Here is a 14277-nt window from a genome sequence, read left to right as displayed (position 1 = left end):
ATCAAATAACAAGTATGCAGAATAGCGGCATAAGGAAAAAGTGAAACGATGGATCATACTCGTGTGCTTGCATTTGTTCATGAAATGAAAATTTCAACCTGTATACAGGTAAGGAAGAGGGGATTGTAAATTGTATTAATTGCTAGCTTGTGCTTTATCTATGTAGAAGAAATTTCAGATTTAAACTTTATGAGGTGTGTCTCTAGTGTTTGATCCAAATAATTATCATATCTTTTCATAGTGACTGGTTGTGACTTCATTGTTCTTCTCAGAAATCAATATTAGCTAGCCAAAACCAAATTCTAAGAGATACATCTTGCCCATACTTCAATCCATATTTGATGCATGTAAACTCAATCTATAAAGAGATTAAAGAAATGAGAATATAAGGGTTGAAACCAAGACGATGCAACAAAAGCTCATACATAAAATATCCATACCAAAGTGTGAGTGAACAAACCTTAGTATATATTTGTGAGAATTGTTCTTTTTTTTGGAAGTTAGCCTAGCTTCTTGTTTCATACAAAATTAAAATGTTGAGACAAAACACGCTTGGAAATCTGGTCTACTTCATTACACTAGCAGTTTCTTTCTGATCTTGGACAGCAGGTGATCATGAATGGATGCCGGTGAGAACTGTTGTTCCTGTACATCTTTTTCCTATTCTCGCTTGGCTGCATCAGCAGAGACATAATAAGATACACAAAATAGTCCATGAACGAAGCACAAGATCCCTCCAATTGAAAGGAAATGGTGATGAAGAAGGCTGCAAGAAACTCTTGACTTGGCGTTCGATATCGCTCCTATGATCAACATTGCAAATCCAACAATGACGATGATCCTGATTCAAAGTAATGAGCTTTTAGGGTCTGTAAAAATGATGACGAAATTAAGCAAAACTGAAATCCAAATTTAAAATTTAGATAGTAAAAATCCTCTGTGTATTCTTTCCCTAATGTCGATAACTTTTGCAGGAAGAAAAGTGTTTCAGTTGCATCACAGTGTAATTTTAGAACAAGAAAATGGTATGTCAAAATTAGCACTCTTATCAAGGTACGTTATCTCGGTACCAGGCACCATACAGGTGCCACCTTGTTACTGTATCGGTATGCCCGGTACAGAGGCCGGTTTGGCATAATACTGAGTGTCGGCATACCCCATGTACCGCATACTAGTACTGAACCGGTACCGTACGTATGCCCTATACTATCTTATTCGGTATGGTATGGTGTACTTTGGCTCTTATAGACAATCAGGCAGCCATGGAGTTTACTTCTGTATCTCAGCTTCCCAAGGGGGTTAGCCTCTCCAACAGCACAGATAAGATCATATATGGAGGGAACAATATTCTGGCACCTTCAACACACAGCACATTTATACAGATTCATTAACAACAGAGACTCAAGATGCCCCTCCGCTGCCGCTCTGGGAAATCAGGACTCCTCTTAAGGTAAAGTGCTTCCTTCTACGTGGCTTTTAAAAACAAGCTCAATACAAGAGCCAACCTGAGCAGGAAACTGGGTCCAGTCCTGCTGGCTTTGCATTTTGCGATAATCCTTCTGGAACTATCAATCATCTCCTAATCAACTTCCTCTTCTCTAAAAGTATCTAGTCTACACTGCTTGGTTTGTTGGTGATTCATTCCTATCCATCGGAATTCAGGAACTTCTGGGTTGATTGGAAGAAGAAGGAGATACCTAAACTCTTGAGGCCTGGATTCAATATGTTAGCAGCTAGTATCCTCTGGGCATGCTGGAAGGAGGGCAGAGCCAGAGTACTCCGAAACAAGGCGGCATCAGCATCGACTGTTATCGAGAGGCATCTCCTTTCTTTGATGCCTGGACCCTCTGATCCCCACAGAAGGAGGTCCTGTCCGCCACCAAGATCTGGAATTTGATCAAGGAAGCCCCTCCCTCAGCCAATTCAGTATTCTAGAGAGTCCGTTGATGTAGACTACCTCCAACCAAGAATCGCATTTAAATCTTTTCTGTATCTCTCTCCTGGATCATAGACTTGTTTTAATTTGTAATAAAATTGGGTGGCTGTTTCCCTTTTCATCAAAACACACATACACTTACAGTCTAGCACTCGCAAGATCAGTGCAATAATATTTAGGGTGGAAGACCTAATTAGCCCTAATGACTAAGCTGTATTTATCCAGTCCCACCCATATATTAGCTATATACATCAATTATGAGTGGGTTCAATAGTAGCTCATGCAGTTATTTAAATTTTATATATATTGCCTACGCAAAGAGAGATCTTTCCTCCCCACCCTCCTCTGTGTGTGTGTGTGTGTCTGTTTTAGTGACACTCCTTCAAAATAATCAGAATACAACTTTTTGTTCATGCTAGTAAATGTAATTCTTTTCCCTGCCAAGAAATTAATGCTAGTAATATTAAAGCTAGGATTTCTAAAGCAACAAAAAAAAAGGAAGCTAGGAAAATTACCATGATAGAATCAGGGTTCCTGCAGCCATTTGCTTGTTAGCAGAAGATCTGAGAAACTCATCCCTGGAGCAGATACACATGCATCCACCAAGTACATTTGCAATGGCATGAGCAAATGCCAGGAGCACAGCTGCTGCAAGTCCAAGGTTGTAAGCCTGATGGACTGGCTCTTTGCACTCAAGGAGGAACACCCGCAGGTGCTTCCCCTGCGACGAAACATTGAAGACACAGTTCATCAAAGGACAGAATTATGAACTCTCATTCTTCAATTGTTCTTATCAAGAGCTACTTTGAGATTGTCTGCAGTCCTAAAATTTGTCAATTATATCAAAAAACAAGGGGAAGAAGAGGAAGGAGGAGTACCTTGTTTTGAGCTATCTCAGCTTCGATTCCGAGTATACCGGCCACTACATCTGTGCTCAAAATCAGAAGGCAGATGATCAGACCTCCTGACCTTCCCATTGTTACAGGCTTGATAACTGAATGATAGAGCGGATGAGGATGAGGAGAAGGACTGATATTAGTAGTTTTTTATGTTTTCAATATCAAGAACTCTTTCATGCGGGAATGTGAATAAAGGAAAAGAGGAGATATTGATATTTATATGTTATCATGAAAGGTCTAGAGAGCTTTACTTTGTAAAGATGCTCCCATCTCTGTCTTAGCTTCACCTTTGCTTCTTTTTCCTTGGATTCCTTCTCATAGGGGAGAAGGAAAGCTTGGTATCATCCAACTCATCAAGAGACAGTGTGAATCAAATGACCCATGAAAAGTTGGGTCTTAGATGGAGGTGGTGCCATTATCAGTGGCTTTCCCATGGCATGTTGACTAGTTAAACTAGGAAGGTGGTGAGACAAGAGGAATTTAGCTTTGCTAACAAGACCGCAATAACTAGTGATATATATGATTCGAAAAACATGACCAAGATATAAGGGCAACATAGCAGATTGTTACATAATAACCAGAATATTTCACATATAGTTCAGAGGAGATGACATATAAAATTAGGGTTTAGTTCTAATACCAACCCATCAAGAGCCAGTGTGAATCAAATGACCAATGAAAAGTTGGTTGTTAGATGGAGGTGGTGTGATATCAGTGGCTTTCCCATGGCATGTTAACTAGTTAGACTAGGAAGGTGGTGAGACAAGAGGAATTTAACTTTGCTTAAAAGACACAATAACTAGTAATATATATGATTCGGAAAACATGACCAAGACATAAGGGTGACATAGCAGATCTGTACATAATAACCAGAATATTTCACACATAATTCAGAGGATTTGACATATAAAATTAGGGTTTGGTTCTAATAAGATTATATGTATCATCTGAACACTTGATGGGTGTAACAATCAGACCATCTAATAAATTGGATGATCTGATAAGGTATTTTTGCATAAGTCTTCATTTCAGTATATTGTAAATAAATGTTAATATTTGGTACATGGGTCTATCTCAAGATTTGTCCCCTTACAATGACGTATCTACTAGTACTTGCACGAAATGAGCTTAATAAACAATAAAACATGATCTTAGACATCAGATTGGCATTAATCATTTGGAGGGAACCAACTGTCATAAGTTGCTTTTGCTTATGATAATAATCAAGGTAATTTTCTTAATCAAGAAAGCTAAAAGAAAGACACAACAAAAACAAAGTGAGTGAATTTGTCAATTCTTCATTCATTTATAGGTCTTTCTTTGTAATACAAGCAAATTTGACTAAAAGAACAGTAAGCTAACAAGACAACCAAAGATCTCTAGAATAAAAAACAGAGCTAAATGGAGAAAAAAAACCTTGAGTACCTTGAGTACTCAAGGTACTACATTGAGATCTCTTGAATTTTTTCTTTCTTGCGCCAAACCTTGAGTACCTCACATTTCCTATGTGCATGCATAAGTTTGGGCAGGTCAAGCCTCATCGAAGATCAAAACACGGACAATAGAAGGCAATATACCACTTACAGTCCTAACGAAGAAAGCAAAAGCAATTCCACAGCAGAACCCTCATAGACAAAGCCACATCAAAACTCAGGATATCAGGAAAGCAAGGTGTAGCATCATCCCCTCTCTACCACCCTGCTAATGAACCAGAGCAGAAAGAAGGGCAAAAAGAGCAGACATTAGGGGTCAAAATCTCCTCGCTCCATTCCGAATGGATGCTACAGAATATCTAAGCCATAGTTTGAATCCGAAGACAGAGTTATGATGATGCTGCTTCAAAAAAAAAAAATGATGTAGGACATCGTGAGTTTGATCCTCTTGAGGCTAACGAATAAGAAAACCATTCAAAGTGGAGGAAATTTTGCTTTTTTATTATAACATCTCATGGAATAGTTTTTTCTCGACGGCTGCAGGAGAATTATATGCTAAGACCTTCCAGTCTCACTAAGATACCAGGGAAGATTCTAAAGCTACGCAACCATTCAACTACATAATGTTGGACTCCAGGAAACTACACAAACCCAAGATTTGAGATCCACAGGCTTTCTACGAGCAGCAGCTGCTCGGATTCAGAGGACCCAAAAACAGCACGCTCCTCTCAGCAGCACTGGAGTTTGGCACTCAATTAGGCTAGGCTATTCAGTCCCCTAAATTAAGCTCTGTTACGTTGAACACAAATCTGCTACTCCTAGAAAGGATTCCATGCAGCTGCTCGGATTCAGAGGACCCAAAAACCAAAGATTGTAGGAAAAGGATTCCATGCAGCAAAAAAAAAAAAAAAAAAAAAAAAAAAAAAAAAGAGAAAGAGAAAACTTGTACAGTTCAGCAAGAATTTGTTCCCTGTTGGCTATCCAACAGCCTACGAAGGCAGCAGAATGTTCTCTTAGATGAAATGCCACAGAGCTTTGGTTTGGCCTTGAGTACGAGAGTCAAGAGGATGAGATGAGGCTCTGTGATGAGCCTTTGATCCTTTTTTTGCTCAGCAAGATCCTCTCTATGCCCTCCTACAGCGACCAACAAACGAAGGGTGCTTCAATTCTGTTTTCATGGTCCATGAACGCCATTTTAGGCCGTGAGGCTGCCGCCAACGGTTGACCAGCTTCCAGCAAGCCCGGCGTCCAGACTCAGGGCTCTTCCTCCCCTCCACCGGGGTTCGAGAAGCCTACAAGCTCCGCTGCCGTGGTGGAACACCGTCCCCGGGCTTCCATCCCCCTGGGGAGCGGCTGACCTGCGCGTTTCAGTAAAGCTGTTGCTTCCGTTCGATGCATTTACCCTGGATGCCATGGGAGTACCAGGGAGTACTGGGACAAAGCTGCGGCCATGAACCTAGCCTGGGCCGCCCGCATTCCCTCCGGGCTTGGAGGTGGTGCCATGAAGCCAGGGTGAGGTGTCTTGATTTGGCATGACCGGACACGTTGCCGAGGGAACTTGCTCTGCTATTCCCAATGTCGTGGCTGCCGTGTCAACCTCCTCCTCCACTCCTTCGGCGGCTCCACCTCCGGCCCTGTCGGCACATCAACGCCACCGCGAATTCTCAGGGGTGGGCCGGTCAGCTTCGTCAGGCCTCCGGTGGGCGTTTGTCGGACTACAATACCAAGCGGCTGGTCTCCAAACCTAACGCAGCGTCCGTCATTTTGGAGGAGCAAGCGGTGCACATCGCCGCTGTCGGCAAGGCCCGGGCAGCTCCCGACCATTCATCTGGATGCCGCTAGTTTGTTCCTTGTAAAGCAATCTACCATTGGCTTGAATCATTCTTTTTTTATTATTATTTTTAGAATTCTATTTTTAATTTTATTCTACCTAGCTATTTATAAATATTTTTATTTTTTAATAATTATTAAAGTTTGGGCACCAATTTTCTGTTTTTTATTTATTAATATTTTCGAGTGGAGGTGGAAACCAAACCGGTGAGAGCTCTATTTAAAAGGGCCGTGTAAGGTATCGGTCACGATGGCACAAGAAAATAAAAGAAGAGAGGGAGAAAAGGTATGGAAGACATTTTTATGACGTTCTTAGTAAGAAAAGTTGGATTTCTATTTTTTTAATTAAAAATTTTGTGTAGAATTTTTCTTCCACCATCTCCTTGGTATTATTTATTTTTTAATATTTGTTCTCTATTCCGAGCAGCACAACCGATCTATTTTGGATTACATGCAGATTTATGATCTTTCTTGCGCTAGCTTTTAACCAGGCGCATCCATATAAATTGGAGGGAGGAAGTTGTCTAAATTTATTTATTTTTAATATATCCGTACTAGAATTATATAAATCATATGTTTTAGTATATAAAAAAAAACAAGCAGGATGCATGCTTTTCCAGCATTGCAATCAAACGCTGCTCGGGTCTTGGTAGTCTTTTTGACGAAAGTCTTGGTTGTCACCAACACATCTTTCTCTAGTTGATCTTCTTATTAGACACCTGGTTGAGGTAATTACCATATTATTCGGTTGTTAAGGGGCAAACAAGAAGCCCATAAAATTTAATGAATTCTCGAGGGGAACTGATAAGGAACACTATCTGAAAGGTATCTAATCTACTACCAAGAAAGAGCACAGAAGCCAGATGGCTGCCAATCACATGGAAGGCACATTGCTGAGAAACTTCCTCCAAAGCTGTAAAGATTTGGTCTTCCAGAATTTACAATCAGATGGTTGCGGTTAACTTGACGGCGGATTGCTGTGGACCCAAAAGGTACAAGTCCATAGCCATGGAAAGCTCTGGAGAAGAAAATATTCTCTTGAAGCAATCCAAAAGGAATCTGTTCTCCGCTTTTCCAAAAGACGGCCTCACCATTATAAAGGAGAACCCAACAGGCAGCTCTCTTGCCAAAGCTTGGCAATGTCGCCCAGAAGGGTGCTTGAAGTCAGACCAGGCGATCAAGACTCCCAGAAATGGCGCATGTCACTGAGTGAAGACGCGTTCGATTCCTTCATTGCTCGGGATGGGGACGCAGCTCGGAAGGTCTTCGGAGAGGGTTCACTCTTCAGCCCGCTGTTGTTCGGCAAGTTCTTCGACCCTGCCGATGCCTTCCCGCTCTGGGACTTTGATTCAGATAATCTGCTCTCAGGTCTCAGGAGTGCCTCCAAAACTAGTGTTGATTGGCATGAAAGAGATTCAGAGTTTGTTTTGAGAGCTGAATTACCAGGTAGTCTTCAAAATTCACCTTACAAATATGAAGAATTACTTAGTAGTTCTGGAGAATTGCAAGTCCTTTAAGAATGCTTTATATATATATGTCTTCTCCCTCCTTTACATAAGAAGTACCTCTACTCTATTTTTGTCGTCAAAAAACTTGTCCTTGCGTTCACCTTCCACTTGTAGATGTTTTTGATGTTTCCAATTCTTACATAATCTAGCTATAGGTACCATGAATCAATTTTCGCTGCTTATCACTCACCTAACTAGTGTTCTCGTTCAGTTTCTGCTCCTCAAAACTTGCATATTAGGATTGTATTTATACAGAACACCATAAGAATAGCTACTAACATAACCAATCAAGTTTATTTCAGCTTTATCTTATGCTGCTTAGATTTTGGTGCTTTCTTTCATTTTCTAGTTTTTCCTTTCTCTCACCCTGGCTCCCAAATCCATTCCTATTATTACTGCTGCTTAGTTGCAAATATACCTAGGGAGTCGAGCCATTAAAACATAATTATATTGCTTTCTCACTTGAGATAAGCAGTATCTAATACACAAGATGAAACACATAAAACTGATGACAAGAAACATAACTATAGGAGTGATGAAGAATGGATAACTGATCTTGCTATGCAAAATTTAACACTTTTCTGGGTTTTTTTCCCAGTAGGCGCAAGGAATTGTGATGTAGAGATATGTGGTGAAAAGGGCAAGGTGATTGAGATCAGTGGCAAGTGGAGAGGCCGAGAATCAGATTCGAGGGACTGGAGGACTGGCCGCTGGTGGGAGCATGGATATGTCAGGCGCCTTGAGCTGCCAGAAAATGCAAATTGGAGAAAAATCGAGGCATACATTGACATCGATAACTTCATCGAAATAAAAATCCCAAAGAATATCTCAGATAGCAACATTCACCAGAAAAAAGATGCGGAGCCCAAGGAATCAGAACATGTATGAATGGCAGCAATGATTGACATTTATAGCATATTTTATTCTAAACATATAGTATAGACTGAAAAAAGATAACATATAGAACTATCTAAGATTGATGTCCACCTTTTTCGATGGATATACAACTTACAGTGCTTGGAAATAGAACATCACAAGCTTTTCAAGGAAGTCTATTCGGTTTTAAGCAACAAAGCACTCCTGTCAAATTTAAAACACTCGTGTTACCTCATTTCAAAGTTGAACTAGAGCTCCTAGAGCATATCCAATATGCAACTAAGATTAAGTTTTCCTGCAAAATGTCGTGAACTCAATATCTAAAGAAATATACTATAATAAAATCAAATACCAAGGAAATGAAATTGAGAGCTTGTGAGTATTGCCACTTTGATTTGCTTACAACTGAAATGATAGGAATCGAATTAGAATGTAAAGGGAACACTCTTTAATTTCCATGTATATAAGTAGTTATAACAACAGAGAGGCAAGGACATGTGCATCATGAAATCATTAATGCATGAATAGGTTTATAAGTATACACCACTGCCTTACTGCGTCAAACGCATTCTGGAACTGTGCCTTTGCCCTAGTTGTCCTGGTTCTATATGCTTTTCTATACTGCCAACAACATGAATCTGACGATTTCCTCCATCAAATCTTGCTGCAGAACCTATACTTCTGTTTGTGCTCTTGGCATCAAAAAGACAGATAAAAGGAAACAATGGTATGTCATGGTGCCAAATGATTTTTTTTTGTTGTAAAAAAGAAATGCAAAAATGATAAATTATTTCTATCAAAGAAACCCTTGTGGCAGAATCAATAAACTTTAATACTACTTACTGAAATACAAAAAAAAAAATGCTTACAATAGGAAAAGCAAATATAACTTGAATAACCTCCAGAGAGAATCCTGAAAACATAAACTTAGTCATCCATCAACAGACTTGTAGAAGGTGTTATAGGCATTGTATTCCCAAAAGAATGACTACGTCATAAACTACACTACTTGACAGTACTTCCCGCAAGACCAAGTTCTAATCTGTAATAGTAAAATTAACTTTGATGTAAAATATAATTTTCTTCTAACCACTGACTTCATTAATATGCACGACTTGCTAGGGACTCAACTCTACTACCCTGATGATCCTAAAATAAATTTCTTACTTCTGTGGAATGGTATTTGACATCTATACAACATCCAACATCAGTTTAGTGGAGCTCTCATATTAAGGATTTATAAAACCCTCTACAAGAGCATTGGATCTTCAATAAATCTTCCCTATCTTTAGAAAAGATTGCGAGGTTATCTCTTGATCTCAGTCCAACTGCACGCGCTAAGAAATTTTAAGCACCTCCACCAAAAATTCTCTAAATCCATGGCAGAATCACTTAGTTTTTTTCAGAAGTCTTTGTTGTTCTAAAGAAGCAAGTTCTATGTTCAATTTCAACCTCAGAACATTTTTCTGCAGCAACTTTCTGAGTTTTAGCATAGTTAAAAAAAAAAGAAAATCTGCGTTCTATAATCTGATTATCCTAGGAAGCAAGGCCGTCCAAGTGGGATTGAAAGGAACATTTCTTTTATCAACACAGAACAGCCATTCAAGCCCCCTTTTCCTCCCATTGGCACAACCGATAGCATCAACTTAGGATATCGGACACTTCATCATACTGATCCAGAACCAGAACTTATCCTACTGTACCCCAGAAGGAATATGCTTGTCATGGACATGTTTCCTTGCAACAATAGTCTCCTTGTGCATCTCATTGTAGATCCTATGAGCTTGTCTGTTGCACCAACATGAAGTGTACCTGCCAATAAGGAGAGGAAGCCGTATATATGTATATACTCCGTGTGCACCCTTCTGCATTTCATCAAACTCAGGTTTTGTTTTTTTTGTTTTTTTTTGTTTTTGTTTTTGTTTTTGTTTTTTTTTTTTTTTTTTTTTGTTTTTTGTTTTTTTTGTTTTTGTTTTTTTTTTTTTTTTTTTTTTGTAAACCATCAAGATGCATTCTGAAGAACCCGTTTTGAACCCAGTTCCCATCATTCTGCTTAGACTCAGTTTGATTGTATCAAGTCTAGATACCAGAGACAATCTGCACCCATCCATTACAAAATCTCAAACACTTCAAGGGTTTACTCATAAATTTTCAAGAAGGCCAACTTCTCTGTGTGCTTGCAGAGACCCAAATTGGTTAGAATCAATAACTACTGATTCAAAAATCAGAAATTACTAAGCTTTCAACAACCACCAAGACGATCATTTTTTTTTTCACCAACAAACATAGCTTTGAAGAATCCAAAGCTAAATGCAGAGATTCCTCTAGCTCAGTTCCACTAAATTATGACACCCATACACCAAGAAACACTAGTGACATAGGAAAATCTACGAATTCTTTCCATAAAAGAGATAAAACGGGACTTTATTACTTCGGACTACAGGTACCCATCAATCAGAAGAGTACCCGGAACTGAGGGGCATCGGAACCAGTAGTTGGGAGGATCTCCCACCGGCATGGCTCGAGCTCGTCGGAGACCGGGCAGTACCCGGCCAGCGTCACCCTGTCGCCGGAGGTCATCGCCGACCCGAACTCGAAAACCGTCACATCCAACGGCCGCCGCACCTCCGCCGCTCCGTTCATTGCGGTGGCCTCTCCGGCGGGCCGAGCCAAAGGCTCTGGGTTTGAGACGGCGGCCGCAGCGCCGCCCGTCGCGGCGGTGCCTCCCTTCCCTCTCCACCAGGACAATAACCCCATGAGCCTCTTCGCGCGTGCGTGCGCGCGTGCGTGGGAGAGAGATCCAATGGAAGACGAAGGGGTCGGGATTAAACGGTCGAGGATGGTTTAAGAATTAATGCGACGGAGTATAACGACCTTGAAGCGAGCCCTTAAAATAGGACCCTCGGCCGCATAGGATCTCTTTTGCCCCAAGGTCACAAGAAGTCCTGCTAGGTATAGAGTTTCGGACTGTCTGAACCACATGATAGATCTGGAGACAGGTACATCCGGGCCCGTTAATGCACCAATGTACTCCGTCAATAATAATTCAGAACATATCTTATTTGTAATTAATCTCGGGCTCCTCGTGATTCGGATCCAAAATCCAAATCATGCAGAAAATTAGATTCTGATGTGGCTAAATCTCGTCTACCAATTCAATCGTGAACTGATATATGGCACAACAAGAACAAGTTTCAGTTGGATTCGAATTTCTGGACCGATCCAAAAAAAGAAAACACTAGAGAGAGCTTCCTACTTGACTCAGGACTCTAAAGAGTCCAATTCCAGCAGGACTAGGACTTCTCATCTATAAAAAGAGCTCAGGGCTGTAGGTACGAATACAAGCAATAAGCTTTCTATTGTCTCTTCTTCTTCAAGCTCTTCTTCTTCTTTTCTTGCATGCAGGTTTACGTTGATCAACGTTTTCATGGCGCAGGGCGTTATCTTTGAAGTGCTCCTAAGGCTCCCAGTCAAGTCCCTCATCAGATTCAAAGCGACTTGCAAGGCCTGGCATGCTCTCATCTCCGAACCCTATTTCATAGCTTCCCATTACGAGCATTCAAGAGCAACTCCATCCCTTCTAATCCTACCATTGAAACAAGATCTTTTCCACGAGACTATGGATCTATATTCATACAAGAAAGAGGCACGCGTCTCCGAACTGCTGCTTCACACAAAGCTCCCTCGTGGAGATATGTTGCTCTCGTTATATCCTTGCGAGGTCAACGGTTTAATCATGCTTTTCTCAGAAAGGTTTATTCATATATGCAATCCCAGCACTAAAGAGTTCTTGACCTTGCCCAAGGGGAGCCTGAGCCCACCGCACTCGGATCACATTCATCGGTACGTGGGGTTTGGCTTTGACTCATCGACGAACAAATACAAGGTTGTCAGGACCTTCCTTCGCGGTGTCGACAATGACACCCAAGACTATGGTTTGGGGTGCGAGGTCTGCACTTTGGGCGATGGTTCATGGAGAGCAATTGACGGCCCTTCTTCTCCTGTCGTTAGCCATTGTCCTGTGACGGTGGGTGAAGTTATTTACTGGCCAGCCTACGAAGAAGAGCATGGAAGGGCTGCCATCCTTCTATTTAGTCTTAGAGACGAGAGATTTGGGATAGTTCGAGCTCCTCCCTTCGAGGCAAATGCGAACCACATTCCTCTTCTGGCAGCACTTGAAGGGGATTTGAGCTATGTTGTTCATCGATTTGACTCTGATATGATGGATATTTGGGTGTTGAATGCTTGCAACAATACATGGAGCAAGAAGTACAGTATCGACACTAGTAATTTAAATCTCAGGAGTCCTATTGCAATGCATGATGGAAAGATTTTGCTTAGCTCGGGCAACAGATTGGCTTATTTTGACCCAAGAAGCAAAACATTGACTGCAGTGGTTGCCATTGGAGGCCTATCAAACGAGGAATATCCATGGAAACAACCTTGCATGAGTTTTTTAGATGGATCTCTTCACTTCTTTGTCTCTCTTTATGCAGAGAGTCTAGCCTCTGTAATAACTGGGTAGTCCCTAATGTAAGGTAGAAACGGTCTTTGAAATTTTTTTTTTTTTTGATATATTTGTGTAAATCATTCAGTTACTTCCAAATTCCCGGTGTCAATGCAGTGTGTTATGCATTAGTACGATTGTTACATGCAGTGTTATGATTTCAACTTCACAAGTTTTACTTTCTGATTCTTCAAGGACTACTTTAATTTGAAGCAATATCCTCTGGTACTTTCTAATATTTTAGTGATTCCTAATGATATTTATTACACCAAATAATGTTGTTTGATCCTTCATTTGGAACTTGGTGACATACAAGAAGGAGGAAACAGAAAGCAAATAAAAGCAGGAAATCTTGGGAGAGGAGAAAAACTTTCTAGTTTCAAAATGTTGCTTACTTGTAGGTTAAATTTCCCACTGGAGCAACATAAAGCAAACACCATATCCTCTGTTGTGTACAGAGGTATGTGGACCTGGGCTCCATTTAGTGGTACTAAAGCACGAAAAACCAGTAGAATTAGTTAGATCCAATATCATAGGATTCATATTCTAGCAAATTAATATCTCACTCCGTAATCTTCAGAAACATTATATGTGCACACTGATTCAGTGAATCTCGACACCCGATAGTATATGATTATGATACAATAGTGCAAACAGAAGATGCAATGCACATTATCAAGGACTAAAAATGTTAATTTTTAGATATCAACTTATTTCAATGTTTGCATAATTCCTTTTAAGTCCTAGCATTTGTAGGATTTTGATATTGTTAACTTTATCACATGACGTCTAGTGTTATTACAAATAAAGTTTGGGGGTTTCATGTAAAACAGATAAAATTGGCATATGAATTTCCGTAATCTGTATAAATAGCAGCACTTTGCAAATAACATCTTGTATAACATTTATATTATACTTGATTAGCTTTTAGTACAAATAGCCATCTTTTGCATAAATAGTAGCAACATGGGGGAACTCTTTGCCTTTAAAATTTGCATCCTTTCTAGATTTTTGTTGCTGATTTTTCAATAGAATAGCTTTTGTAATGATTAATTTCAACTTACAACAAAAGAAATTTATTTATAATATTTGCAGCTTTAAGGCTTATTATCGAGTGTTTTAAAGACCGAAGGAGTTTGCAATATTTTATGGTACAAAGTGTTTATATAAAATACGAGAATTTGGCAGCTTTTAACTTACCTAATATTATTAGTATTTTATAAATAAAACCCCATCATATATAAATATTATTAGTTTTCATATATCATAGGCAAATAAATCTTTCCTA

At 39.9% G+C, this 14277-nt stretch overlaps 3 protein-coding genes across 4 annotated transcripts; 2 read left to right on the top strand and 1 right to left on the bottom strand.

Moving 5' to 3' along the window:
- Positions 1-407: 407 nt before the first annotated feature.
- On the bottom strand, positions 408-6101 carry LOC103709975. Its single transcript, XM_008795529.4, has 4 exons — positions 3087-6101; positions 2815-2930; positions 2452-2657; positions 408-841 (listed from the first exon to the last, which is right to left on the bottom strand). Exons 1-4 carry the CDS (start codon positions 3103-3105, stop codon positions 661-663), a joined length of 522 nt encoding a protein of 173 aa, XP_008793751.2. The 5' UTR covers positions 3106-6101; the 3' UTR covers positions 408-660.
- Positions 6102-6955: 854 nt separating this feature from the next.
- Positions 6956-8701, top strand: LOC103709974 (22.3 kDa class VI heat shock protein). Of its 2 annotated transcripts, none has more exons than XM_008795528.3 (2): positions 6956-7544; positions 8208-8701. In XM_008795528.3, exons 1-2 carry the CDS (start codon positions 7238-7240, stop codon positions 8492-8494), a joined length of 594 nt encoding a protein of 197 aa, XP_008793750.2. In that variant the 5' UTR covers positions 6956-7237; the 3' UTR covers positions 8495-8701. The 2 variants fall into 2 exon arrangements, with proteins under 2 accessions (XP_008793750.2, XP_008793749.2); XM_008795527.3 differs by having other exon boundaries at positions 7006-7544; positions 8205-8701.
- Positions 8702-11235: 2534 nt separating this feature from the next.
- Positions 11236-13189, top strand: LOC103709993 (F-box protein CPR1-like). The gene is made up of 2 exons (XM_039125900.1): positions 11236-11814; positions 11919-13189. Exon 2 carries the CDS (start codon positions 12102-12104, stop codon positions 13005-13007), a length of 906 nt encoding a protein of 301 aa, XP_038981828.1. The 5' UTR covers positions 11236-11814; positions 11919-12101; the 3' UTR covers positions 13008-13189.
- The last annotated feature ends 1088 nt before the right edge of the window (positions 13190-14277 follow it).

Source organism: Phoenix dactylifera, chromosome 4 (genome assembly GCF_009389715.1).
Source record: "Phoenix dactylifera cultivar Barhee BC4 chromosome 4, palm_55x_up_171113_PBpolish2nd_filt_p, whole genome shotgun sequence".
NCBI classification, from domain to species: Eukaryota; Viridiplantae; Streptophyta; class Magnoliopsida; order Arecales; family Arecaceae; genus Phoenix; species Phoenix dactylifera.
Note: the sequence above shows the minus strand (reverse complement) of the source record. Positions and strands in the feature narration are given on the sequence as shown.

Bases quoted from the DNA above. Each gene is read 5' to 3' on its own strand.
- LOC103709975 (XM_008795529.4), bottom strand. The intron at 2,658-2,814 runs GTACTCCTCCTT...GTTTCGTCGCAG, and splicing joins CTGAGATAGCTCAAAACAAG to GGGAAGCACCTGCGGGTGTT. The intron at 842-2,451 runs GTAATTTTCCTA...ACTTTGAATCAG, and splicing joins GGAACCCTGATTCTATCATG to GATCATCGTCATTGTTGGAT.
- LOC103709974 (XM_008795527.3), top strand. From the start codon at position 7,238: ATGTCGCCCAGAAGGGTGCTTGAAGTCAGACCAGGCGATCAAGACTCC. The intron at 7,545-8,204 runs GTAGTCTTCAAA...TTTTTTTCCCAG, and splicing joins TTTGAGAGCTGAATTACCAG to TAGGCGCAAGGAATTGTGAT.
- LOC103709993 (XM_039125900.1), top strand. From the start codon at position 12,102: ATGGATCTATATTCATACAAGAAAGAGGCACGCGTCTCCGAACTGCTG.